The sequence below is a fragment of the Rattus norvegicus genome, chromosome 8 (genome assembly GCF_021556685.1).
Source record: "Rattus norvegicus strain SHRSP/BbbUtx chromosome 8, alternate assembly SHRSP_T2T, whole genome shotgun sequence".
NCBI classification, from domain to species: Eukaryota; Metazoa; Chordata; class Mammalia; order Rodentia; family Muridae; genus Rattus; species Rattus norvegicus.
In genome coordinates, this window is record NC_141541.1 from 71,782,873 (window position 1) to 71,809,237 (window position 26,365).

At 45.2% G+C, this 26,365-nt stretch overlaps 2 protein-coding genes and 1 long non-coding RNA gene across 15 annotated transcripts in view; 2 read left to right on the forward strand and 1 right to left on the reverse strand.

Annotated features, from left to right (window-relative positions):
• Iqch (IQ motif containing H) overlaps positions 1-14,932 on the reverse strand; it is a 195,928-nt gene extending 180,996 nt beyond the window's left edge. For 8 of the 12 annotated variants that reach the window (XM_087561124.1, XM_087561125.1, XM_087561131.1 and 5 more), the window contains exons 1-3: positions 14,801-14,932; positions 1,607-1,729; positions 1,058-1,146 (exon numbers count right to left, since the gene is read on the reverse strand). In XM_087561124.1, coding sequence (XP_087417250.1) covers positions 1,058-1,146; positions 1,607-1,729; positions 14,801-14,851 — 263 coding nt within the window. In that variant the 5' untranslated portion in view covers positions 14,852-14,932. The remainder of the gene's footprint in view (positions 1-1,057; positions 1,147-1,606; positions 1,730-14,800) is intronic. The other 4 variants (NM_001106830.2, NM_001436466.1, NM_001436467.1 and 1 more) reach the window with 1 other exon arrangement.
• On the forward strand, positions 8,527-14,496 carry LOC134480189 (uncharacterized). The gene is made up of 3 exons (XR_015627331.1): positions 8,527-8,748; positions 10,362-10,477; positions 12,734-14,496. It is a non-coding gene; the product is annotated as an uncharacterized LOC134480189 (long non-coding RNA).
• A 139-nt stretch (positions 14,933-15,071) lies between the features above and the next one.
• The window catches only part of Aagab (alpha- and gamma-adaptin binding protein), a 38,526-nt gene continuing 27,232 nt past the window's right edge, over positions 15,072-26,365 (forward strand). The window contains exon 1 of one of the 2 annotated variants that reach the window (XM_087560393.1): positions 15,072-15,200. In XM_087560393.1, the coding sequence (XP_087416519.1) occupies positions 15,128-15,200 (73 nt within the window). In that variant the 5' untranslated portion in view covers positions 15,072-15,127. The remainder of the gene's footprint in view (positions 15,201-26,365) is intronic. The other variant, NM_134398.2, reaches the window with a different exon arrangement.

The following is a 26,365-nucleotide window of genomic DNA, read 5'->3' on the forward strand; positions in this document are numbered from 1 at the left end:
GTGACAACAAACTATGAGGTAATTAACTTTGCTCTCTAAGATATTAACTTGGATAGTCTGCTATAAAATTGTAATAATTACCACCTGGGTGCTGAGGATGAAATTGTGGTGAATATGGAGTAGCCTGAGAGGGCAGATGCTAATGGACATGAGCTGGGGAAACGTGGAGGACAGGGCAGGGTCACCTCTGCAAAGGGTGGTAGATATCTGTGCCACCACCTTCATGGAGGGGGACATTGGGAGAGCGGTGTCAATGCAAAGCACAAAGCAGAGCCACAAGATTGAAGACCAGTTACCAAGCTTAGTCTGTATTCTCTTACCAGGAGGCCCATGGCCAGGCAAGAGCTTTTCTTTTCAATTTAGTTAAAATTCAATAAATCATCTCTTAGGGTATATTACATAATGAGTTTCTCAAACAAACTATATTATTTTTTGCTTACTATGAATACCAAAATTACTTTTAAGATTTATTTTATATGAATGGATTATATTTTATATGTATGGATTATATGCGCTCTGTGTGTGTGTGTGTTTATGTATACACATGTATGCATGAACATGCATTCTATACACTGTGTGTATTGGGGGACAGAGGTGTGCCTGCAGAGGCCAGAAGAGGGTGTCAAATCTCCTGGAGCTGGAGTCACTGGAAGTTCTGAACCATCCCCTGTGGCTGCTAGGAACTGAACCCAGGTCTCCTAGAAAGGCAGTATGCACTCTCAGCCCCTGATCCATGTCCCCAGGCCCCAAATTACCTTAGTAATAAAGCATATATGGAAGTACAAAACTGCAAAAAGTGCCAGGTATCTAAACGCTGTAAAACCCAACCCATTCTCACTGGAATATCACCTTGGAGAATTTTAACTATTTCTCACCAAAAAGCAATACAATCCAGGATCCCAAACAATGGCCCTGCCGTCAGGCAGTAGGCCTGAAGTAGCCTGCAAGCAGGTGTCCCTGAATCCCACATTCTGATACTAACTTCAGGCATTTTTGCCTAAGAGATGAAGGTCCTTGGTGTTACTTGCTCTGGGCTCTAACTGGCTGTTTTACTTACCATTTGGAATTGATAGGGGAGTCTAAGCTCTTCACAGGAGTCATTATCACCTCCTGGTTTACAATTCCGAGATACCTCTCAATGTGAATCTGTTACAGAAAAGGCAAAGCTTAGGCCATGATGGTGGGTGTGAGCTACTCAGCTAATTTACTTCATTTCCTTAGGTCAATACTTTGAATTGTGTAATTAACCCCCCCACACCAAATGCATAGAACACTATGTGTTATTATATGCCTAAGATAGCATTAGGCATCACAAGGCCAAATTACTTCAAATGTCCCCCAAATTATAATGAACAACTGAGTGTCATTGCTTGATTGACCTGCAGCCCTCAATACAACTGAAACTGCACAAAGTCAGTAAAGGGCTTGGCTATGTAGGTCTGACCCAGCAACTCCTACATGGGATAAGTCTTTCTTCTACTTGAGCTGCAGTCTGAGGAAACGTCTGGTGGCCACCCTAAACCCAGCTCTGCTAAGGAACCTGTGTGGACTGCCAATCCCTTTTCCTCTTTTCAGTATTTTACTTACTGTCCAAAGCTTTACTTACCTTTAACCCCGTTTCAGTTCTTTGAATTGCTGTCTCAAGATTTTGAATGTCTAGAGGGTCTCTTGTCTCCTCAGCTGAGAATTGAATTAATTTCTCCTTTAACTGATGGAGGTCCCCATGGACCTAAATGCAAAAAAAAAAATATATATATATGTATATATATATGTATATTTAAGTATACATTGTCTACCTGTTGCAAGTTCTTGTTTTTTGACACGTGCTTTTATGCAGTCTTGGGTAGCCTTGGATTTTTTGCTAAGTAGCCAAGGTTGACCTTAAACCTTCTTATACTGCTACCTCTGCCTGTGGAAACTGCAGCCACAGGTGTGCACCACACACAGACTTTTATGCAGTGCTGGAGATTGGATCCAGGCCGGGCAAGCACTCTAGCAACTGAGCCACATCCCCACCCTGCAGTTACTGACTGAACAGGGCCCACAGTGGGCTTGGGTTGCTAGACACACATGGCTTTATGGTATTCATCAAAAAGGGCTGCCTTGGTGGCTTTAAGACAATCTGAACTAAGAAGATTATTGTCTCGGAGTTTGAACAAGAATGTTTCTGTACCGTTTGTTTGTACTGCTACTAGAAACAGATACAAGATGGAGGTGCAGCCTGGATGACTCCTGCTGCCTCAGCGGGTAAAGCTGGCGAACATGTCTGAGCCAGACGCTGATTTCTACAGACTGCTTAAGGTTTAAAAACAAAACAAAACAAAACAAACAAACAAACAAAAAAAAAAACAGGGAATGTCCAGCAAAAGGGGGCTCTCGAGAAAGTGTACCTTTCAAGGTACAACAAACGTGGCCACAGGGCCAGGTGGCTTTCCCTCCAAGCTGGTTCTGTCACACACTGCTCTGAGGAGGCAGCTGCGTAGATGTGCCTTTCATTTTGTTTTGCGTAGTGAGGAGTGGAACTAATCCATGAGGAGAAGGGAGCAGCACATGCCATTGCTTTAACGAGGCCTCTAGTGTATGCTTCCCTTAGAAATGGTGAGCATGGACTGGAGAGATGGCTCAGCCGTTAAAGGCTAGGCTCACAACCAAAAATATAAGAAATGGTGAGCATGCTTCTGTCTGGCACCCTTAGGATCAAATGGGCATTGTGATGCGAGGAAGCGCTGACTCCCCGCCCGTCAGAAACAAAACCAGATAAATGAAGATGGCACTGATTATCGCATGGGCTGCTGCCACAAGGAAAACACTTTGTTAGGCTAATGTATAACCCAGACACCTGTTTCAGCCACAGTCACATGAACAGCAATCTGCAGACTGGGTTGCTAAAGGCACTTTGAAATGTCTACCTGTGCTCTGGTAGGATAACTGGACTCACATTGGTCCAGCCTTTGTTATTGCTTACTTGGGGATGTTCCCATGCAACCAAGTGCCATAGTCAAGTGGCAGAATTTGCATATTTTCACTGATGGGCATTAAAGTCTGGCTGACACATTTGATTATTTGTTCTCTGCTCAAATCATTATATAGAACCTCCAGGGCTCACAGACTGATACCTGAACACACTTCCTGCTTGCCTGGGCCAGTGATGAAGAGGTGTATCTTCTGATCCTTTTGTCCAAATCACTGCAGCAAACCTGACTTAGTGTCTACTGTGTGCAGTGTAAGGGGCAGCTCAAAGGGTCCATACACTTTGGTTCCTCCTAGGAGTGAACTGGCTCTCGCCTCCCTTTTTGTGGCTCCATGGACCTTTGTGCAATAATGTCTTTCAGCCGTGTGAGGGAGTGAGACTGAGCTGGATTATTCACCAGGGTACCAAAGGTTTTAGTTTTCCTCCATCTCCCCTTGTGTGGACAACAACACTCCTTCATGGAGTTGTGAGAAAACATGCAACAGGTCCAGTGCATAGGAAGAACTCAACCAATGGCGGCTGCACACGGCTCCCAGCACTAACTCGAAGCTTTCGGTTTCCACATATATTATTCAAACTTTCAGCACCTCCTCTAGTTTCTTCGCCAGAATAGAATGGTTTCCCTACTCTTTGGGATTGGTAAATGAAAGTGAGGTAATGGGCATAAAAACGGAGCAGTGCAGACTTGGTCGCCAGATGCATGTAAGCGGAATCCTGCCTGGCCTTGGAAAAGGTCCAGAAGCTCCTAGGGGCTTAATGTTCTCACCTGGAAAACAGCTACTTCAGAATGCGGGTCAGAAATGATGTGTGATGTGTTGTGTACAGGCTGGCCACGGAGGAGGATGTGCGGCCTCCGCTCCACGCACTGAAAGCCCTGGCGGAACTCACTGTATGTAACTTGCTGATACTCCACTGTATCACTGAACAGAGCTGCTCGATTCCTCTTTCTCAAGAGCAGCCTTTGGCTCTTGCCAGGTGTATTTCCTTTCTCTCTTAAGAAGCCCCTGTTATATGCCTACATTAGAGATGAGAAGTGTGGGAAATGTCACACCAGACCTGGTAGGAGATGAGATGAAATTCTGTTTCTGTTCTTTCTTCAGTTACGTCCAATCTCCCATACTGAAATTTTACAGGTCACCCATTATCTTTATGAACATCAAAACATTACTTACCACACATTTTCTGCTTAGAAATGATTATTGTTTTGACAGTCTGGGGACAGAGTCATTACTAATAGAAACACTTGAAAGGTTTAATGCAGCAAAGATTTGCTGTAAATCCTGAAAAATCCATGAGAACAGACACCACAGAATCATTGGCAACACCAAATCCCACTTTGTTCACCTCTGATCAGCACAAAGTTGGCAGATTCATCCTCTCTTGGAGCTCCTCTTGACCTTGTTCATTTTTGTACTGTATGTGCCTAACAAGTCATACACAGGGACTGGTGAGCAAGCGAGAGCCAGCCGAAATGTCAAACTGCCGATTGGCTTTAGTGTTTCCAAGCTATGTGCTAAGGTACACCGGTTGGACTTTTGTAATATAATTTCCAAAACTAATTTAAAGACCAGGCATCCTTCATTATAGGAACAGACATTAAATATACTCAGAAACAAAGACACATGTGCACAGACCGACACACATGACCTGCTTAAGGATCAATACCCAGTTGATGTTACTACTTTTATCAAATTATATGTTTGTACTTGGCTTTCTTTTATAGACTGAGGCCTAATCTCTCCTAACGTGATTGCTAAGATTCTACGGGATAGGCCAGAGCTCCCAGCAGAGCCTGGCTCTCCCATAAACTGGCTATATGATGACTCTCATTACTCTACTTCACTAATCTGACTAGTTGAGGAAAAATTCAGCTAAAATTGTAAAAAAAACAAAAAGAAATCCCAATTATAGGCCTGAAAGATAAAGAAGGTGTAATTGTAGAATGTTGCCAAAAAGAACTCCATGAAGATGCAGTTCTCTTGATCCGGGATCTGACATGAGAAAGAATACTGACAACTGGAACTATTCTAGAAAAAGCAAACATTTAGCTTCCCTGGCAAGTTACCCAGATAGTTTGAGGACAGTGGTATATAATACCCAGGTATTACTTGAGTCTCACTTTGCACCTGAGTATTTCAGATCTAGTCTCAAAGTACCAACTGACTTACTTTGCTCTCTGCTACTGTGAAGAAACCATGACCAAAACCAACTTGGGGAGAGAAGGTGAGTTTCATTTCACAGCTCACAGTCCATCAAGGAGGGAAGCCAGGGCAGGAGTGCAAGGTAGGAACTCCCTGGCTTATGCTCACCCTGCTTCCTTATACAACCCAGGGCCATCTGCCTGGGGGTGGTACCATACACAGTGGGCTGGGCTCTCCTGCATCAGTCAGCAATCCCATAAACATCACAGACATGCCTACAGGCCAATCTGATGGAGGCAGTCCCATAGGTGAGATTCCACGGATAACTCTGGACTCTGTCAAGTTGACAGCTGAAGCTGCCTAGAACTCCATCTAAGGATCCATTCCACTCATAGAAAAGCATCTCTAGCTATGTTAAATGTTAGTCTAGCTCTAACCACTTGTTTTTAACATTTGAGAATTTGACCGTCATGGAATCCTGTAAAAACTAAACTATAGGATTTTACAAGTGAATGTCCAGTTTCTAACAGATCGTTATCTATTCATGCATTTTACATGTGCATGCCAAAGAAGAGTCGCAGCCTGTAGATGAAGGATGCCCAGGCCTCTGTGCAGAATAAAGGAAAACTGTCGCCATTCCTCCTTGTCCTCCAACTCTTGCTCACATTTCCCTGATTCACAAGTTCTGTTACACCACGGAGCATGAGTTCCTTTGGCTGGCTCTATTAAATGGTACCGTAAGCTCTGTGGTGTGAAATCTGTTAAATCCCAATGCTAATCCAGCAGAGGGGATGTTTCTTTAACCCGTTGATGCTTGTACCCCATGACTATACCAGCTTAGCCATGTTACCTGAACCAATGTCAGGGAGTCTGTGCAGATGCTGTGGAAGTAGATGCCATTCTAACAGGCCATGCAGTAAACACTTACAGATAGGATGAACAATAGCACCAGCCCACGAGGAAACTTACCAGGTGACATAATCTAAGTCCTAGAGTTCTAATTAAGATGACCCAAGGACACTGCTCTGAGGTGTTCACAGGTACCACTGTCTTCTCTTTTGGATATTCTTCTCTAATTTGATTCAAAATTAAAATTGAGGTTGACAATTTTAACGTTATATCATTTGAAACAATCTTAAAAATCGATAGTGGTTTTATATTTCATGCCCATTAGTGTAGAATTAGATAATTATGAATCATTTGCTGGCAATAGCTATTTTAATACACTGGTGTAGAAAAGGATTTGAATGCCCAGGAGCAAAAGGAGTCACGGGGAAGCAGGGACGATGGGTTGAAAGGCTTGAGAACTTGTAGGATTTACCAAATATCTCTCACTATTCTAAGTGCTTATTGCATGTATTTTAATTAATTTGACCTTGCAACAAGACTAGTCTTAATACTTTCATGTTTCGGAAACTAAGCAAAGATAAGCATTGCAGGTAAGCCCTTACATACAGAAAGTGCTGACTCCTATGGTCAGGTCACTGTGGGGAAGAACTGGCTGATCACAGGACTGGGGGAAGTATCCACTAGTGTTCTGGTTGTTTCGTGTCATGAAAAAGGGGCTCTGTGTAGAGAAAAACTAACAGTACTCAAAGAGAGGTCTGGCCTTTGGCTACTCAGAGTTGAGCTCTAAGCCTCTGGAATGTTCTGCCTGACAGAAGTATCTGGATGCTTTGGCCACAAGAGAGTCTACCAGCAAACAATTCATTTACAGTGGGGTTTTGAGCTGCCCTGTGTCAGTTGTGACATGTGGAGGAAAGGGAGTCTTTACAAAGTCAGCCTCGAGGGCCATGCGAGTTTGAGCTGCAATCAAACTCGGAATAGGAAAAGCTCAGGTAAGTGTCTCTAGTTGGCCAAATTCTGAATGGTGTCACATATATATGCCTGGAAGGAGCTGTGATACCCACTGACTCACAAAAGTAGCTCAACTCTAACTCCCGTGGGCCTTGCTCACAAACAAAATGAGGGTGTCACAGGCCTGATAGGCTATCCAGCTCGACTGACATGAGGGTTGTTCTAGAGATTCACAACCTTGCAATTGGCGTCAGTGAGGACATTGGCAGGGACCGTCCTCGCTGATGTTATAGTTTGGCTAAATTCACCACAGGAGAAATTGTTGAGAATGGTACAAGGAAAGATTTGGGTCCAATTCATAACAGGGACGTTATGAAACTAGGGGGTTTAGGTACTTGAGTTTTGAAAAAGGTGTATTAGGATGTGTCTTCTAAAGGAAGAGCTTTCAGGACATTACCTCAAGCCTTTGTCAAAAGGAGTTAAATACAAGTTATAAGTTACGGTAAACTTCTTAAAGTGAGAACATCTTAAAGTGACCATATCTAAACATGAAAAAAAAAAAACAAAAAACCTTAGCTATTTCAGAAAAATCTGTGTTTAACTGTCACAAACTGTATTACACTGGACAAGGCAAGACTTTGAGAGCTTTCTCCCTAGATTATAAAAAAAAGTATTTCTCCAAGTTTTCATTTTTTTTTTTTTTGGTTCTTTTTTTTTCGGAGCTGGGGACCGAACCCAGGGCCTTGCGCTTCCTAGGTAAGCGCTCTACCACTGAGCTAAATCCCCAGCCCCATCAAGTTTTCATTTTTATATTGTTTTGTAATCCAAGTCATCTTAAATATATGTTTGGGTGTGTGTTCCCAAGCAAGCAGTGACTGTTTGAGAAGCGCAGGTTCCATAGTTCACCGCCTTTTAAGAATGAGTCTGTTGCTCCTCCACACCCCCAAGCCATGGACTTTAAACATTTCATAATATATTTTTAAACTGATTTTTTTTTTCGGAGCTGAGGACCGAACCCATGGCCTTGCGCTTGCTAGGCATACCCTCTACCACTGAGCTAAATCCCCAACCCCCATAATATATTTTTAAATGGTGCCTTGAGCACCTCAGCCTGGTAGTCCAGATATATAATCCCAGCTACACAGGAGGTTGAGGCAGGAGGATCACAAGTTCCAGGCCTGCCTGGATTGTGGAGGGGGCTCCACGACAGTCAGTGACCATCTGGTGGTCCCAAAGTAAAAGGAACGCTGGTGATGCTGAAAGGAAAATTATACAGATTTAAGGTTTAAAAATATAAAATTAAAAGAGTAAGTTTCTAAACACTGTCCAGGCAGGGTGGGGCCTGCCCTACAGCCAAGACTGACAGGCCATAAAGATACAGAAGGGCACCTCCCCCAGCTTACTCAGAGTCACACCTTAACCAGATGTCTTTCAAACCCTGATAAGCCCCTAGACTCTAAAATCCTGTACGCCCCAGTCAGCACGTACTCTTCTGCTGTGTTGTCTGTTTGAATGAGCCAATCACTTATAGCCACGCCAAAAATTAGCCAATTGTGTGTAACCGCGCCAAACCCCTTAGCTTTCCCTATATAAACTCCTGACTTGAGTTTCGGGGTCGACACCTCTGTCTCCTGCGCAGGATACGTGTCAACCCGGAGATCCCCGTAATAGATCTCTGTAATAAACCTTGCCTTTGCTTATTACATCCAAAATGGTCTCTCTGTGTCTGGGGTCCACGATTTCCCGCGACTTTAGAAAGGGTCTCTCTTCGGGGATCTTTCATTTGGGGGCTCGTCCAGGATCTTCGCAACCACCCCAGACTCCGAAGACCCCTTGGAGGTGAGTTGGATGTTTGTCTGAGTGTTTCTATGTGAGCGGCGCCGCATTTGTCAGTCTGTGTCTGTCTCTGTTTTGGTTCTACTGTGTGTTCATGTGTGTCTCAGTACTGGTCTGTGTTAAGAGAGTGGATGTGGAATCCCACTCAGTGTTGCCTCCTAAGAGTGGATGTGGAATCCCACTCTGTAGGAGAGGAGAGTGGATGTGGAATCCCACTCTGTGCAGCTGCCTTTGCGATTCGTAAGGATCCTCTGGCTGCAGAAGGGGGGACGCCCAGAGCCCGCAAGCTGCAGCCCCTAGAAGACGTTCCACGGGTGGAGAACAGTCGGGAGAGCCTGGCTGTGGGCAGTCAGGAGGACCTGACTGTGGTTTTCTGGAACAAAGGAGACGGAGTGCTCCTTTTACCTAGGCAGGAGCGGACGAAAAATCCCACTCTGTCCGAGGTCGCGTTTGGCTGCCTATTTAAGTATAGGCGCGGACAAGTGTGCTTGGACTTGTTAGTGTCTGTTGTCTGTATTCTGTTTCTGTGTTTGGTGTTCTTTTTCTTTGCCATGGGGCAGACTGTGATAACCCCTTTGTCTTTGATGGTGGACCATTGGACGGATGTTAGGGCAAGAGGACACTCTGGAATTCTGTTGGGAGGTAGAATCAGATGGTCCGTCTCATCCCAGAAGCAGCTAAGGTTAAGCTGCAGTTTGGGCCAGGTACTGAAGGTACCAGGCATCTGTGGAAATTGGTTATAGGATGCTTTGTCTTGGTCTTGTTTGTCTGGTTTGTTTTCTGTGGTATTGTCGAGTGTCTTTTTGGCTTTTGTTTCGTTTTTGAATTTGGACTGACGACTGTGTTTGAAATCTTGGACTGACGACTGTTTAAAATCATGAAACTGTTTGTCAAAGAGTTTTACTTGGTCCTCTTGGTGCTTAAGTTAAAAGTTAAAAATAATTTGCTTAAGAGAAATTGTTTTCTGCCAGGAGTTTTATCTTTCTCTCTTGAGCCTCCTCCCCAAGGAGAGATGCCCCAGGTTTGGGGGCAGAGAAGCCCCTAAAATAGTTTCAAAAAGAATCTACAACAAACTGAAAAACTTTGTTTTGCCAGTCAAAATTTAGAATTCAGGCTTTGGCTGTGGCCAAGGTCAGAATTAATGTTTTCTTTTCCATGGGCCTATAGCCCACTGAGACAGTTTGGTAAAGGGCTGCTACTAAAGTCCTGATAGCCCCAGGTGAACTGGTTACAATTCTTTTGTCAGCTGCTTAGTATCTAGCACCCAGGTTCTAACCATCTCTCCATCCTTTTGTTATTAGTTCTTACTAGAAGCCTACTGTCATTTGGAGGCTGGTTCTCTTGAGAGGCAAAGCCACCAAGCTGACACTGAAGAGAGGTACTTCTTAAGGGAAAATCTAAGTCCAGAGAGATAGTCGGTAACAGATCAGCTGCCCCTCTGCTCGCCTTTCTGTTTCATAGACAAAGCTTGTGCTTATTTTTACAATGGCCTTTTTGTCCAAAAAAGGTCTCCTGGTTTAGCTGTGTGACTAAATGTGATTTGTCCTCTTCAGTGGACCTCTATTCTCTAGATTCCCTTCTTGTTTTCTCACCATCCCACTTGAGATGCTTGTTAGTAACTGTTACAGGTCTTCTTTACCACTGAGGAAAGACAGAATCCTACTAGAGGCCAGAAAGAATGTTCCAGACATGGATGGAAGGCTCCTGACTGTTGACTTCAATACCCCTGAAGGTAGGGAGTGCTCCGGGTCTGCCCCCAGGCTCCAAGGGTGGGTCTCCTAGGGGCTGGAAAATGCCCACCAATCTGGCTAAGATAAGGAAGGGATATGAAGAGAAAGTTACAGAAATTTGAAGGGTTAAGCTAAGTTGCTGAGAGTTAGTATAAGTTGTAGAGAAAGTAAGGTTGAAAGAGAAAAGAAGGTAAAAAGAGCAGGAAGCTAGGGAAAAAAAGACAAAAAGAAGAGGAAGCTAGAGAGCTAAAGAGAGATAAAAGACAAGAGAGGAACATATATTGGCCACCGTAGTTAGGGAACCTAGGAAGATAGTACCTGGCAACAGAAGAGAATTCCTGGCTAAAGATCAGTGTGCCTAATGCAAAGAAAAAAAACACTGGGTCAGGGACTGCCCCAGAAAGAACAAGAGGGGCCACTGGAGAGCCTCTCAGTCCTAGAGTGCTGGCTATGTACAAAGATAAAAGGGAAGCCCGCCAAGTTGTTTTGTGGATACAGGGACCCAATGCTCTGTGCTTCTATGCTCCAGTGGGCCAGTATCCAAAGACCTTGGGTACAGGGGGATACTGGCAACAAACAATACTTATGGACTGCCCGAAGAACAGTGGACCTTGGCGTGGGCCGGGTAACCCACTAGTTCATGGTCATCCCTGACTGCCCCTATCCCTTGCTCATGAGAAATTTGCTCTCCAAAATGACTTGTGTGGGCTAAAATGGCTGGGTGTGGCCATGTGTATGCATATCTGCAGACTGTGTACGTGGGACTTAAGACCTGTCTCAGTACACCAGTACCTGATGCTGGGAGATGTGTGGCTTAGTGCCGTTCTGCCTGGAACACACCGTTCCTGCCAGCTGGGCACTGACAATTATCACCCAATCCAGGACTGTGATAGAGTGGCTGATGTTTTGCCTTTGAATAGAACGTCCCAAAAGATGGGACCACTGGTCAGCTGTGATGGACTAGATTCTCCACTGGTTGGGGATAATCTGGTCACCTTGCTGCCCAATCCTGACTTGGAGCCACTGCAACATGAGTGTCAAGCACTGGCAGAAGCCCATGGGTGGAGGAAAGACCTCTGCGACTGGTTGATTGACCCCTGCTGAAAGCCGAGGACCTTGTCCACAGAAGGGAACAGTTCTCTTCATGAAGGTCAGAGATAAGTGGGTGCTGCCATGGTGGACAACACAATGTCATCTGGAATGGCTGAACCCCAACCCCCCAGCACATCAGTGCCGCAGATGCCTTTGCCATCTCTTGGATGCCCTGGTGAAGCCAACAACTGTGAGTACTATTCATTGCTCAGGATATCAGGAGGGAATAGATTCAGTGACATTGGGGCAATAACGAAACAGATCAAGTGGCTCAAAAAAAAAAAAAATGGCTATGCAGGAGCCTATCCTGTTTACAGGCCTGCAAGAGACAGCCACTGGGAACTGGGATTGGACTAAGGGATGGCTTCACTTAGAATGTACAACAGAAGAAAAGGCCCAAATTGCTTAAATGAAAAAAAGACAATGGCACACTTGAGGGAAAACTATATTCCTCAGAGAACAAACAAAAGACTCACTATGCCAAATACATAAATGGACTCAGATAAGAAGCTTGTCCAAGTAGTTAAGGTGTATGTAATAGATTTTAAGATTATAGCCAGAGAGTTGGTAAAAAATATAAGGTATGTCAGTAAGTGAATGCTTAGCAAGCAAACAGGGCAAAGAGACCTAGAGAGTTTAGTGAAAAGTCGAAGTGAACTTCAATGAGATAAAACCAGGAAAATATGATCACAAGTATCTCCTAGTGCTTGTAGATACCTTTCCAGGAATAGATAGAAGCTTTCCTCACCAAGCAAGAGACGGCCTCGGTAGTCATCAAGAAGATACTGGAAGAAATCTTCCCCCAGTCTGGAGTGCCCAAGGTAATCTGGTCAGACAACGGCCCTACTTTCGTTGCCAAGGTAAGCCAGGGTGTGGCCAAGTATTTAGAGGTCGATTGGAAATTACATTGTATTTACAGACCTCAAAGTTCAGGACAGGTAGAGTAAATAAATAGAACTCTAAAAGAGACCCTGACCAAATTGACCGTGGAGACTGGCACAGACTGGGTGGCACTCCTTCCCTCTTGTTCTCTTCAGAGCAAGAAATATTCCTTCCAGATTCAGCCTTACCCCCTTTGAGATCTTATATGGGGCCTCAGCTCCTCTGACTGTATTAGATGATGTTACTAAACCAACATGTCATAGTAATAATGATTTATATGCCAGGCTAAAAGACCTACAGGTGATACGGAAAGAAGTCTGGTCACAGCTGGCAGCAGCCTATACCCCAGGGACCCTCGAGACATCTCATCAGTTCCAGGTCAGAGACTACAGCTACATATAACGATACAGAGCCCAGACACTCGAGCCTCGCTGGAAAGGACCGTACCTGGTGCTGCTGACCACCCTGACAGCCGTCAATTCTCAGCCCTCACCAGCCGTGTACTAGCTGTTGGGGCTGAGAGCTGGGACCTAGAGGGAAACTCAGATCTTCAAAAAGCTCCCTAGACTTAATTTCATGTTTGCCCTGGGTTCTATCAAGATAGGTGTGGGGATAGGCTTGATTTCTATTACAAATGATGTAACATTACATATGTTAGTACTCCTAACACTTCTTGGGACTGTGCCTCAAGGGATCACAATCTGTATAAGTTTAGAAGTTCTAAAAGCTAGTCATGACCTTGGTGTGTAGGTTTAGATAGTGTCCAGATTGGAATCCTGATGCTAAAGATTTAGTTAAAAAAAAAAAAAGAGTTGAGAATTACTTAAGGCTATCTAGGTGCTGCAAGGGCAGCACAAGGACATCTGCTGTTGCCCTACAATACAAGGCTTATAGAGAATTCAGAACTGCCATTGACTCAGATATAAAAAGAGTGAAGGACTTTTTAGCTGACCTCCAAGAATACCTAACCTCCCTCTCAGAGGTAGTCCTTCAGAATAGGAGAAGATTAGACCTGATATTCCTTAAAGAAGGAGTCTGTGTGCTACATTGAAAGAAGAATGTTGCTTCTATGCAGACCATTCAGGAGTAATTAAAGACTCCATGAATAAACTTAGAGAAAGGTTAGACAAAAGACAGACAGAGAAGCGCATCAAGGATGGTTCAAGAGCTGGTTTAGTAGATCTCCTTGGATGACTACTCTGATATCTTCCCTTATGGGACCCTTCTTAGTTTTGCTTTTGCTTCTGATTATAGGTCCATGTGTGTTAAAGAAACTAGTTAATAGGTTTGACTCCTACAAAAAGATAGAGACGCTCAACAAGGTTGGTTTGAGTCTTGGTTCACTCGGTCTCCCTGGATGACTACCCTACTCTCTGCTACAGCTGGGCCACTACTAATAATTTTCTTGGTTTTAGTTTTTGGACCCTGCATGACAAACAGGTTAATTGCTTTTGTTAAAAATTGAGTGGGTGCTGTGCGGTTGATGGTTCTGAGACAACAGTACCAGTCAGTTAGGACAACTGGTGAGACGAAATACGAGATTTGATATCAAAATTCTAAGATTAGAATTACTTAGTAGAAGAAGAGGGGAATAAAAGGAAAATTATACAGATTTAAGGTTTAAAAATATAAAATTAAAAGAGTAAGTTTCTAAACACTGTCCAGGCAGGGCAGGGCCTGCCCTACAGCCAAGACTGACAGGCCATAAAGATACAGAAGGGCACCTCCCCCAGCTTACTCAGAGTCACACCTTAACCAGATGTCTTTCAAACCCTGATAAGCCCCTAGACTCTAAAGTCCTGTACGCCCCAGTCAGCACGAACTCTTCTGCTGTGTTGTCTGTTTGAATGAGCCAATCACTTATAGCCGCGCCAAAAATTAGCCAATTGTGTGTAACCGCGCCAAACCCCCTAGCTTTCCCTATATAAACTCCTGACTTGAGTTTCGGGGTCGACACCTCTGTCTCCTGCGCAGGATACGTGTCAACCCGGAGATCCCCGTAATAGATCTCTGTAATAAACCTTGCCTTTGCTTATTACATCCAAAATGGTCTCTCTGTGTCTGGGGTCCGCGATTTCCCGCGACTTTGGAAAGGGTCTCTCATTCGGGATCGGTGTTTCCTAGGGCGTGCCATCCTGAGACTCGAGCTAGGATCTTTCAATGCAACCTAGCGGTGGAGCATTTGCTTGGCGCTCGCCTAGCATGTTCTGGGTTCAACCCCCAGAACATAATGCCCTAAAGTGTAGGTGTTTCCTGCTATGTAGCCGAGAATGAATGGTGGTGCTTAGGGAGCACAGGTTTCGGGGTTCAAGGGGAGGTTTGTGCGGCCGCCAGCCCGGCCTCTTTCCCACCTGGATTAGGATGGATCCAATGGGGTCGTTGAGCTCCTGGGCCTGAGCCATGACTGAGGCAGGCAGAAGGCGCTTGGCTCCGGAGGTATGGCCTTCTCCGGAGCGCTTCTAGAAGCAGGCACCAGTCACTATAGCAACGCGGCGCGCGGAACCGGCGTGCTCCACAGGAGGAGCGGAAGGGGGAGCTGAGGGCCAGCTCGCGCCTCCGCTACCCAGCGCGCGGCCCCGCCCAGAGCGCGTGCCCGGAGCGTCTCCCCCGCGCGCCGGCCTCAGTGGTGCGGCCCAAGGCGGAAGCGGCGCCGGCGCGGAACCCGCTCTGCTGCAGCGATGGCTGCCGGTGTTCCTTGTGCGCTGGTCACCAGCTGCTCCGCCACCTTCACCGGGGACCGGCTGGTGCAACGTAAGTAACCGGGCTCCTGGGCCGGGCTGCAAGGCCCGGTTCGGAGCCCCGGGCTCAGGGCCGGTGACCTCTCCCGGGCACTACCGGAGCTGGGCCTCAGGCTCTGACTGCTCCGAAGGTGTCCGCGCCCCGCGCTCAACCCTCTTCCTGTGTAAAGTGAGGCCAGTCTCCGACCTGCTGCTTCAGGGGTGGTGTTAGGGAGCACCCCCTAACATGATACCCAAGGCCCCGGAAATTGTGCCCTTAGACGAATGTAAGGCGCTGGAGTTGTGGTGTTGTGTTTGAGGGTTATGTCCCTGCTGCTGGGGTAGTGTTTCCTCTTGTGAACTGAAGTGCTCAGAAAAAAAGATGCACGTGCGTTAGTGTTCTGCAGGGTGATCGACCGACCAGGACGCCTGTGGTTGTGGAGAGCTGGAATTTTTCTAACTATAGCCAGATTCTTTAGTCTCCTTCTTAGCAGTTTGTTACCCACCTCCGTGTCTGACCTAATATCCTTGTAACTATCGGGTAAAATCCTTTTGGGAATAGGCAAACAGACCCCTAGCTTCCATCAACCCAAAGGCTAAATTTTATCAGATGGTATCTGAGGCCTACAGCAGAGGTTCCCCGATGTACTGCAGTCCTCCTACCTGATGTTCCCATCAAAGTATTTTTTAAAACAACCTGACCTATGGCTTTGTTGTTCTTCTAAAAACATTATGAAATTGTTATTACTATGTTGGAACATTTGATTTGAGGCAACCCTGATTCTTGTTTCCTGTTCATGATCACTCTTATTTGGCTCCAGAATAAATGCTTACTCTTCTAGAAATGAGAGCTGTGGGCATTCTTGACTCCCCTTGGTATACATGTGTGTGTGTGTGTGTGTGTGTGTGTGTGTGTGTGTGTGATGTATATATACACGTACATACATACTCGTGTGCACCCTCACCTGCAGTTAGATTTCCTGTGCTCCTCCTGCGGTGCAGGTCTCCACCAGAATGAGTTTGAGGTGTTACTGCATCCAGTGCTTTTGCTTCTGGACCCTAAGCATTGCTATGAAATTCAAGGTTTTTTCTTTCTTTCTTTGTGTGCATACACAAGTGTGTGCTCTGTTTTTCAATACCATTGTCCTGTGCATACTAAGCATGGCACTCTACCTCTGAGAGAAACCCCAGTCCCCCCACCCCAAAACGAGCTCTGAAATATAGTTCAGAGAGACTCGTGAGATAGAGTTAAGGAGCCAGGTCACTGACCAGTTCTGTGACTCACTGACTGTGGTCACGTGACTTAACCTCTGCCCTTCATGTTCCTACATATGGTGTGAGGATTATATTTCACCACAGGCCAGCATGTGGCAAGCATCGGATAAGTGGTTGGCATTGTTATAACTGCCTATCACCTGTTTAACCCAGCCTTGCTGATCCTTAAAGGGGGCACATGAACAGGTGTTTGGAGAGACAGTGGATGCTGACTTGCATATATGTCATAACCTGTGAAGAGCATCATACGGTTTGTAATTATTTGTTACACCTGTCGACAAAATCAGGCACGCTGCCCTTCCAGCACAAATATTCTATAATTTGCTTATCGTGACCACATGGGAAGTTCCTTGCTAGGGCAAAAGCTTAATTACAGCACTTACAAATGAGAACCAAACTCTCCACCCTTCTCTTACTTCCCCTAAGCAGTACCCCTCCCCGCCCCCGCCAGGTCCCTCATCTTTGCCCCTTCTACTTCATGTTGAATTATTAAAATTTAGCATATGGGGAAAAATGTTAGCTAATATTTCATTCATTCTTTCTTTCTTTTCTTTTCTTTTTCTTTTTTGCAGTTTCCCTGGGCCCCTGCATAGTTTCTGTATAATTCTACTTCATACGTAGGTTTTAGCCTGGGATGTGTGTGTGTGTGTTTTGTTGGTGATAGATCCCAGTGTCTTGTGCATGTTAAGCAAGTGCTCTACTACTGAGTCACAGCCTCATCCCCTATGCTGATATTTATTTTTAGCATTAAGTCAGAAGGAACTTTCTATTGTACATCCATATAGTGAATATACCAGAGGTTTCTCAAGGTGTTTATCTGTTATGTCATTTGACTTTTTATAAAATGTATATTCATTTAAATTCCCACTAGTGATAGACGAATGATCTTTCAAAGGCAGGTTCAGGAATATTATATATTCTGATAACTATGGTGCTCTGTCTTCCTCTCATCCCCCAACAAGGTCTTGCTATGTCTCCTAGGCCAGCTCTGTACTTGTAGTCCAAGTGTTGAGCCCACCATGCCTGGCCCTGTCCTGTTTCTCAAAGATCAGAACTGGTAAATGTGGTTGGTCATTGCCTTGAAAGAGCTGGTTGATCACCGATAGCCAGCAAATGGTGACATTCTCCCTTTGTTCTTCAGTAGAGACTCTGAACATTATTGGAGGGTGAGGTTCTATGAAGTAGCCCATTTTGTTTCTGTATGCAAAGTGCCTTAGGAAACTAATTCTTGTTAGAATTAGGTGCCACTCATTAGTGCTCCACCAGTCAGCAAGAGAAGAGCAGAGCAGCCAGCAGATGATTTAAATAAGTAAATCGTGAAGAGGGCTGGTCAGTCCTTCCTTCCAAGGTCATAGGGACGGGGCCGAAGATGGCATTAAAGACTGAGTTACAGTATTCAGGGAATGAATTTAATTTGGGGATGAAAGATGGAGACCATCATGAAAAGTAACTGTGGTCTAGGTGGGACCCAGGTTTTGGATTGACTAGAATGTGCTCTGAGGGGAAGGTTGCCTTGGTCTGGAAGAGGAATCCTGTTTCTGTCATCGGTCTTTCTGTATCTGATCTGCTTTACTGCACTTGATAACAGTGGAAAGTATCTTGTAATCAAATATCAAGTTTGTTAGAAGTTCACTTTAAGAATCAGTAGGCCTTGACTGTGGATAAAGTATCCACATGGACTTTGTCAAAAACTTGTCACTCTAAGACTTACTTGTAGTATTCCCAGTTAGATAGATACATAGCCAAAGGGGGCCTTCTTGGCATTATATACAAACACACATAGACACATACATACATATAGTAAGTTTTTATTTGTTTGTGAGAGTCAGAGGACAACTCGTGGGAGTTGGCTCTCATTCCAGCCACATGCATTCCTGAGACTGAGCTCACGTTGTCTGGCCTGACTGCTCTGTTGCCTTCTGAGCTGTCTCACGGGTCTCACAGTGTAGGCCGTTGTAAGCTCAGCTTGCTGTAGGAGCTCATGCAAGGTACTGCATGATGCTTGAGAGTACCTATGCTTCAGGCCAAAGTTCTTTCTGCCTGGAGTATGTTTTGTGAACATACTTTTCATTCTAGAAAAGGTGTATTCTGGTAAGTGTTTATTAAACATAGAGCTAGTGTCTGTTCTAGCTACTGCCACTATAATGACCTAAGGTACTATTCCCACCTCAAGAGGTGTGTAGTAAAAATGTGCGCTCTACTGTGAAAATTATAAAACGTTAAGAGCTAGCATCTCACTCCTCTAGAAGGAACTTAGAAAAACCCCTGGAGAATGGTGTGGTTTTAAACTAGGTGACGCCATCCCGGCAGCCGTGGTTCAGCCGCCTCGTTTCCACATCTGGACAAGCTACCAGAACATCTGCAGCAAAATTCTTTCAATTAGTACCATGCAGAGACTTAGAGAGACTGTAATAGTACTGTGTGTGTAGAGCTCTTCCCACAAGGGTTCTTAGATTTGTGTGTGTCTGAGTATATGTGATTACAATACCAGGGAAGCCAGACGGGAGCGTTGGATGTTGGGTCCTTCTAAGCTAGAGTTACAAGTAGTTGGGAGCTACCACGTGGGTCCTGAGGACTGAATTCAGGTCCTCTGGAAGATCAGGAAGTGCTCCTAACTTCTAAATCATCTTTCTAGGTGCCCTCAACTGTGTTTTTAAAAAATAAAATTTACTTTAGTCCTAAACACAATAGGATAGGGTATTTCCATTTTTATGGTGAAGAAACCAGTTTGGAAATACAAGGTTTAATTTACCCAGAGTGCTCAGGTACTAACTGCTGCTGTGTGTGTTCATGGTCAAGTCTTAGCCCAGAGGAAGGTAGAGCTGAGATGTTTCGTTACTCCATAGTAGGCAGAACTACTGCTTAAGGTGGCTGCTTTGGGGTATGAAGTGATAGGAGGAATTAAGACTTACAAATAGGGGCTGGGGATTTAGCTCAGTGGTAGAGCGCTTACCTAGGAAGCGCAAGGCCCTGGGTTCGGTCCCCAGCTCCGAAAAAAAGAACCAAAAAAAAAAAAAAAAAAAAAAAGACTTACAAATACTTTTAAATGTGCTTTCATTGCTGTCTGGATGGTTGAAGATTTATTAAGAATGGAAAGGTGGGGAATCTGCCTAGAGGATGTATATTACATTGAAATAGAGCATTAGTTAACAGAAGAAGTATGTGCGATGTATTGACTATACATTAAATGACCATTTGTGCTTTAAGTCTAACAATTTTGGGGTTTTTCTTTTTCTCAGTTAATTAAATTTAAGGCAGAGACATTGCCTGCCAGGCAGTTCACTGTATAGGATTAATATGAGTAGGTCATATATCTGTTAATATTAACAGGACATCCCATCGGGTTGAGGATTCTGTGTATCAGTAATTCTTCCTTCCGTGTTTGGTAGTGTAGCACTTCTTGACTCTGAGTTTCCTTTTTTGAACAAGGGCTCACAGTGTAGCTCTGACTGGCCTGAAACTCATTATCTAGACTAAGCCATTCTCAAACTCACAGAGATCCACTGGCCTCTGCCTCCTGAGTGCTGGGATTAAAGGCATTTGTCACCATGCCTAGCAATTTTGGCATTCTTAGCCTAGATTATTTTATGTTTAAGAATCAAGCCTTATTTTGAGATTTCAACAGACATGTAACCTGTTGACTTGAACATTTTCCTGTCATGTTGTCCAACTCCTCCCTCCCCTCCACACCACCAAGGTACAGGAGATTGAAGGCCTTGTGCACCTTACAGAAGCTGTCTACTGATGAGCTACAACAAGCCCAGGGAGAAAACTATTCTCTGGTCCTCGGGTTTCTAAAACAGTAGGAACAGGAAAGCTCAATGCTTTGATGGACAGGCTTGGCCATGGAGATTCTCACAGCTAGTATTTCTAACATCACCTCTTGGCAAAACAAGAGCTCTCAGCAAGATTAGTGTTTCTCATCTACCAGATCCAAGCTCAGAAAAGGCCCCTCAGTGACTGAGAGGACGCTCCCTTTTCAGGGTGGGATCCGCTGTTTGAGTCATAGCTTGTGGTTTTCCTACAGCTTCTGGAGAGAATCTGAGTGGAGCCTTTGGTCTGCTCTGGAGCTGTATTTTGTTCAGTAACACTTCCAAGTCTTCATTTTCTTCAGCAGATGAAGAGATGAGGGCAGCAAGATCTGCCACAAGTCCCCAGAGCTGTCACCACAGCCGCTAAGAACAGTGGTGTGCCATGGAAATTAGGGCAGAAACTGGATTGTTCTTCATCATGATACTTCTTAATACATTTAATTTTTCCAGCTAACGTTAGGACTTGAGATTTTTATGTTTCTTACAAGAGAGATGTTGTCCTTAGCGTAAGGAGTGAAACTTAGGGATAAACCTATTATCCTCAGACCGGATGGGCCTCCCAGGCAAGAGCACACTGTGTTCTGGTGCGTAATTAAAGCCCAGTAAGGCTGAGCTTCTCCAAAGCCATTTACTCATAAAAGTTGGGTCCCGAAGATTTAATCCATCTTTTCTGTGCTTGCAAAACATGATTTAACATTTTGGCAACCAGAACTGCACACTGTCAAAATGGAGACAGGAGAAATGGCAGATTATTTTACCACAAAAGCAAGAACTTTGACAGTTCTTCGAACACATTTCCACCCCTGCTGCAGGGTCTCTGGGACCTTCGGTGGGAAATGTATTGAGTCAGTCGAATGGTAAATGGAAATGTCTCGGTAGGCTTTGCTGCTGCTTCCTTACCTGTAGAGCAGAGCGCCTGACCCACTGTGGAGGAGGTGCAGAGCAGTCTTTCCTCAGTGGTATTGTGCAGGACCATTTGTAACGCAGCCCACGGTGTTGTGTCCTTGAAGGTTGGAGCCTGTCTAGACTGCGCCTTTCATTTCTGATGTGTCTAACTGCTGGCTTTTGTGCAGCACTCGGTGGTCATGTGATTTTAACAACTCAGTGCCTTTCACCCGTTTAGTCCCTGCAATAGCAGTATTCAGTGACTAATCAAACGATATAAAATCACTTTATAAGGTTAAGTCTAAAGGTTTTTGGAAACTTTTCTGGCAAGAATGACAGTCTGGATATCTGCAGCTTACCCGAGAAGCCAGGTCAAGGCAGCCCTGGGCAGCTGTGAAAAGCTCAGAAACTAACGACCAGCTTTGAGTCTAGAGTTCTGCACAGGCCTGACTGCTGGTTCCGACCTGCCAGCTGAGGCTTCAGTCAGCAACAGCCTGTCCAGGGGAGGAGAGTGTGCGGCCATTGGGTCAGCGGCAGCATAGAGGTGCCGGCAGGGCAGGGTCATGCTTCTGTCTGAGTTCTTCAGGAGCGTTCATGGGGGAAATCTGCCCACTGTTTTGTAGCCTCTTTTTAGTCGTCTGGCTTTAAGTAAGTCAACTTTATTCCAGAAATATTTATGGTTATCTTTACATGGGCCATCGTCATAAATACCTAGAGCCTACAGTCACCTACGTTGTTAGCAGAACGAGAGCATTATTTCATGGAATAGGTTTTATCTAGTCTTCTCACTAAAAGTATTCAAGGGTTATTTTGAGGCATGTAGAATTAGTTACCAAGTACTGTTTATGGGTAGTATTTAAAGAAGCATGCAGTAGAGTAAGCGGATGGGAACAAGGGGAAACCTTTGTACCTGGAGTGAGGGTTCTGTGAGAACACACACCAGCTCAGCCTTGTAGGGTTTTTATTTTGTTCCTGAGTAGCGCTGGATCACTCTTCTAGGGCTTCTTTCCTCCCAGCATCCACTCTGTTGCCATTCTGGACTGGGCACCTCTGTTGTTCTGGGCTTGTTGCTGGACAAGCATTCCTGGCCTCTGTGCACTAGATGCCAGTGCCATTTCCCAACTGTGACAACCAAAAAAGAAAGTCTCCCGGTATCCACACAAGTCAGTATGCTACAAGACCATGTCCTCCTGGAGAATCACTGCTTTGGATGTAATTAAAACTAATTTTGAGTGTATAAAAGTGATGAGGAGCTGGAGAAGAGATTCACCCCTAAAAGCACTCGCTGGCTGCCCTTGCTGAGGAGGTGGGTTAGGTTCCCACTGCCATCAGTTTGCACTGCCCGTAACTCCAGTTTCAGGGGATCTTACCACCTTCTGCCCTCCAAGGGCGCTGCACACATGCACTCATACAGATGAGCAGGCGCATGCATAAAGACATAAATAAAAATAGAGTTTTTAAGGGGATGGAATTCAGAGGTGTTTCCTTTTTCTGTAAAGTCTGGGCAGGGGTTGTCTCTGAATAGTCTAATAGTCTTTGCACACAGCATGCAAATTTTAAGGCTGATGGATCCTGCTTCATTCTCATAAAACATATTGCCATATTATCTCCCACTTCCTGCTGTCAGCTTCTTTATATTCTTGTGTGTTTGTGCCATTGCATTGTGAGGTCTTGTAAAGGCAAGCAGAGACCACATGTGTGCATACGGGGGCGTGCTCACACACACACACACACACACACACACACACACACACACACACACACACAATTATTTTAAGATGAGGCAGTGGTGACCAATTCCAGATGACTGCTGGGAGAAAGTAAACTGGAAGAAAAGGGGGTGGAGGGACTGGATTGGATTTCCTCTGCTTCAAGGTTTTTTTTTTTTTTTTTTTTGGTTCTTTTTTTCGGAGCTGGGGACTGAACTCTGCTTCAAGTTTTAAAACTTTCCACTGTGATATAAAAAGTCCATGAGTATGTGGAAATATGGGTTTAGATTGGCCAGGAGGTATGGAGTGCTAAAAGCAAAGAGAATTTCTGCTGCTGTTTAGAGCAGCAGTGCTAGCAGTCCAGGCCTCCCTCAGCATCTCCACAGGGCTCCCAGACTGACCTGTCCTAGCCCCCCAAAACAAAGGTTCCCTATGCTTGTGCCAAGAGGCTGCAGGATGGCTACTCGGGGAATTCCAGATAGGAATTTGCTGGCATTTGTCAGTGGTGTCACAGACCTGGCATTCTGGATTTAACAGCTAGGATCCTTGGCACATAGCACCATGATCATGTGGTGTGTATATTTTTTTTCCCTAGTTGCAGCATCAGACAGCATGCCACCCCCAGAAGACATTCTCTCAGAGTTTTGGCCCTGTGGTTGTACCAGTTGTAACAACAGAGGCATGCAGGCCATTTTACCTGCCCGATGATGGAAACCCTGGGTCTCATGCTTGTTCCCAACCGCGTCTCAGTGGTTCTCTTCTTTCATAATGGCTATTTTCCCCCTTTGGCTGACGTCAGACTCTGCTGCCTCCTGTAATTTTCCTAATTGCTTTCTCTTCTGCCTCAACAATGGAAAAGAAAACTTTTGAGACGTCATATTTTACAAGGTGGTCAGGCTGGAAAAGGAAGCCGTCCCAGAGCAGCCCAAAGGAGACTTTCCTCATAAGCGCTGCATGTGCTCCAACCACAAGTCAGGAGTTTGTGGCACAGAGAAAACTGGGTTGGGACTTGGGGAATGAGCATTTGTTAAAAATTAAATTTTATTTTTATGTGTATGGTGTTCTACATCTATGCACCACATTTGTGCCTGCTGCCTGTGGAGACCAAAAGAGAGCATCAGATCTCATGGAACTGTGGAGTTGCAGGTATTGTGAGCTACCATGTGGGTGCTGGGAATTGTCCTTTCAAACAGCAACCAGTCCTCTTAAGCACTAAGCTATGCCTCTACCCCATGGGAATGAACATTCATCCCAACCTCCTATGTTCACTCCCTGCCCCTTCTTGCACATTTCAGTCTTGAAGCCACAACAGGAGCTTTGTCTCTGTTGGAGGTGTGCTCTGACCAGGCCCTGGCCAGTACTCAGATGCAGGGCTGTAGTGGCTCACTTCCAGTGGTCTTCTCTGCTTCCTTGGTGCTAGGTGCACCAAGGGAAGGAGGAGGCACCTTGGCTCAGCAGGAAAGAGGAGCCCATGACAGACTCTTGGGGCTGGAGTGGGAGACACTGATGCCTGCCAGGAAGGCAGCTTCAGTTTGTAGAATAAACACTGAGCTAAGGATGTGGCTCAGTTGGTAAATTGCTTCTCTAGCTTGACTAGGCCCTGGGTTCCACCCCTAGCACATCATAAACCTGATGTATGCCACATCCAGCACTAGGGAGGTGCAGGCAGGAGGATCAGACGCTCAAGAAAACTGCAAACTCAGAACAGTGCCGGTTTCTGGAAGGATTGTCCTGATTTGCAGTGTCAAGTGTCACTTCTCTCAAGCCATGGAAAGTACAATTTGGCCATAAAATCTGTTGGTATTTAGTGTTTCTTATGCCACTACAGAGGCATGGATAATTCTGGGTACTGTGTCATCATTGGGATGCATTTTTTGTTGTTGTTATTTTGGGCTGAAAATGTCTAGGTAAAAAGAGGCCAGGTTTGTTCATGTACATATATGTGTGTAAACGGTATGTGTGGTGTTTGGAGAATGCACCTTGAACTTCAGTCTGCTTCCTAGTGAGTGCCAAGAGGCTCACCTCTTACTGATTCTGAAGTGCACCTTACTATACACTACAGCTTCACTTTCCTCTGATTGCTTGCCGAATTGGCCTGCTGTCCTAGGTGAGGGCAGAAAGCCCATGTAGAAGACGACAGAGATGCTGGGTCACTCCACTGACCATGCACACAGCCTCTGTCGCAAAGCTTTACTCTTTCTTTAAACACCAGTGGGGCTGTAGGGGAAATAAGCTCCCCAAGTGAGAGAGTAAGAGGAAGGTGAGGGTAGCTGGAGACTCCTGGCTACTGAGGAACAGGTTCTCGGTAGGGGCTGCTGTTGGTACTTGCACATATAACTGGGTGAGTGTGGGCTGGATTTGCTGCTGGACCTGGAGTGACACATTAACTTTTTACACCACAAGAACTATTTTAAGGTGTGAATCCAAGTGTGTAATAACAGACCTAGTAATCAATCACCTACTGTTTGTCTCTTAAAAAGTTAGGTATTACAGCTCCACCAGGCGGCCGCCAGCAGCGTGGATGAGAACTGGAGGGCTGGAGGGCACAGCTGCTCTGGGAATTCATTTGTACAGAGAAGAGCTGAGCACATCCACATGCGGTGTAATAAAAGGCCGAGGAGGGAGCGTGTCTCGGACCGTGCACACATAAGCAGACTCACAACCATAGCACACCTCAGATGCCGTGAGCAATGTGTGAATGGTTTCGCTGTCCTGCTGGTTCATGGAATGGTCCTCTCATTCTGCTGTTCCTGTTGGTCCTGAGGAGACAGTGGAGTCCAAGGGTGTGTTAGGGCTTGTGGTTATACTCCAGAGTGGTGTAACTCCAAGCCCAGGTCGAATGGAGTGCCAGCATCTCAAGGAAGCAGGAAAGGATGTGCTCGCTAATCTGGCTTCAGCTTTAGGCTCTGCTCCATACCTGGTCTCCCGTTTCTACACTGTATTGACAGTAGGAACTGGAATGAGGCGGTCTTCATCCTTCTTCCCCACTTCATACTCGGCACAGATAAGATAGAGCTCATGCCCAGCCTAACTGGGCAATCTGACTAGGTAGCACACGCCAAACCAAAAAAGTGCCGCTAAGTGGATTGGGGTGTGCATTTGTTTGAGGCACTTCAAAGAGTAAAACAAAACAACCCAGGCAGCTACTAAATCACCAGAAAGTAAAATTCATTTTGGTTTTTGGTTCTATTCCCATCTGACTTTAACACAGAAAGAAATAAATATGTCACCCCATCCCCCTTTGTTTTTGTTTATTTACTTATCTTAGAAAGCTTTATTAACATACAATCTGTGCAGCATACAGTTTGCCCAACTAAAGTGTACCATCCGGTGCTTCTTAGTGTGTGCAACCCCTTAGCAGATCCAGATGTTCACGGCTGCAGTTAGCATGTACTTGCAATTTAATTGATTGTATTTTGTCATTGAAGACACGGATTTGGAAAAACCATAACCCCAAATTGATTCCAGCTTTTAAGTACAGGACTTAGGCAAGCCATGGGGCTTAGTCCATTTGGTTT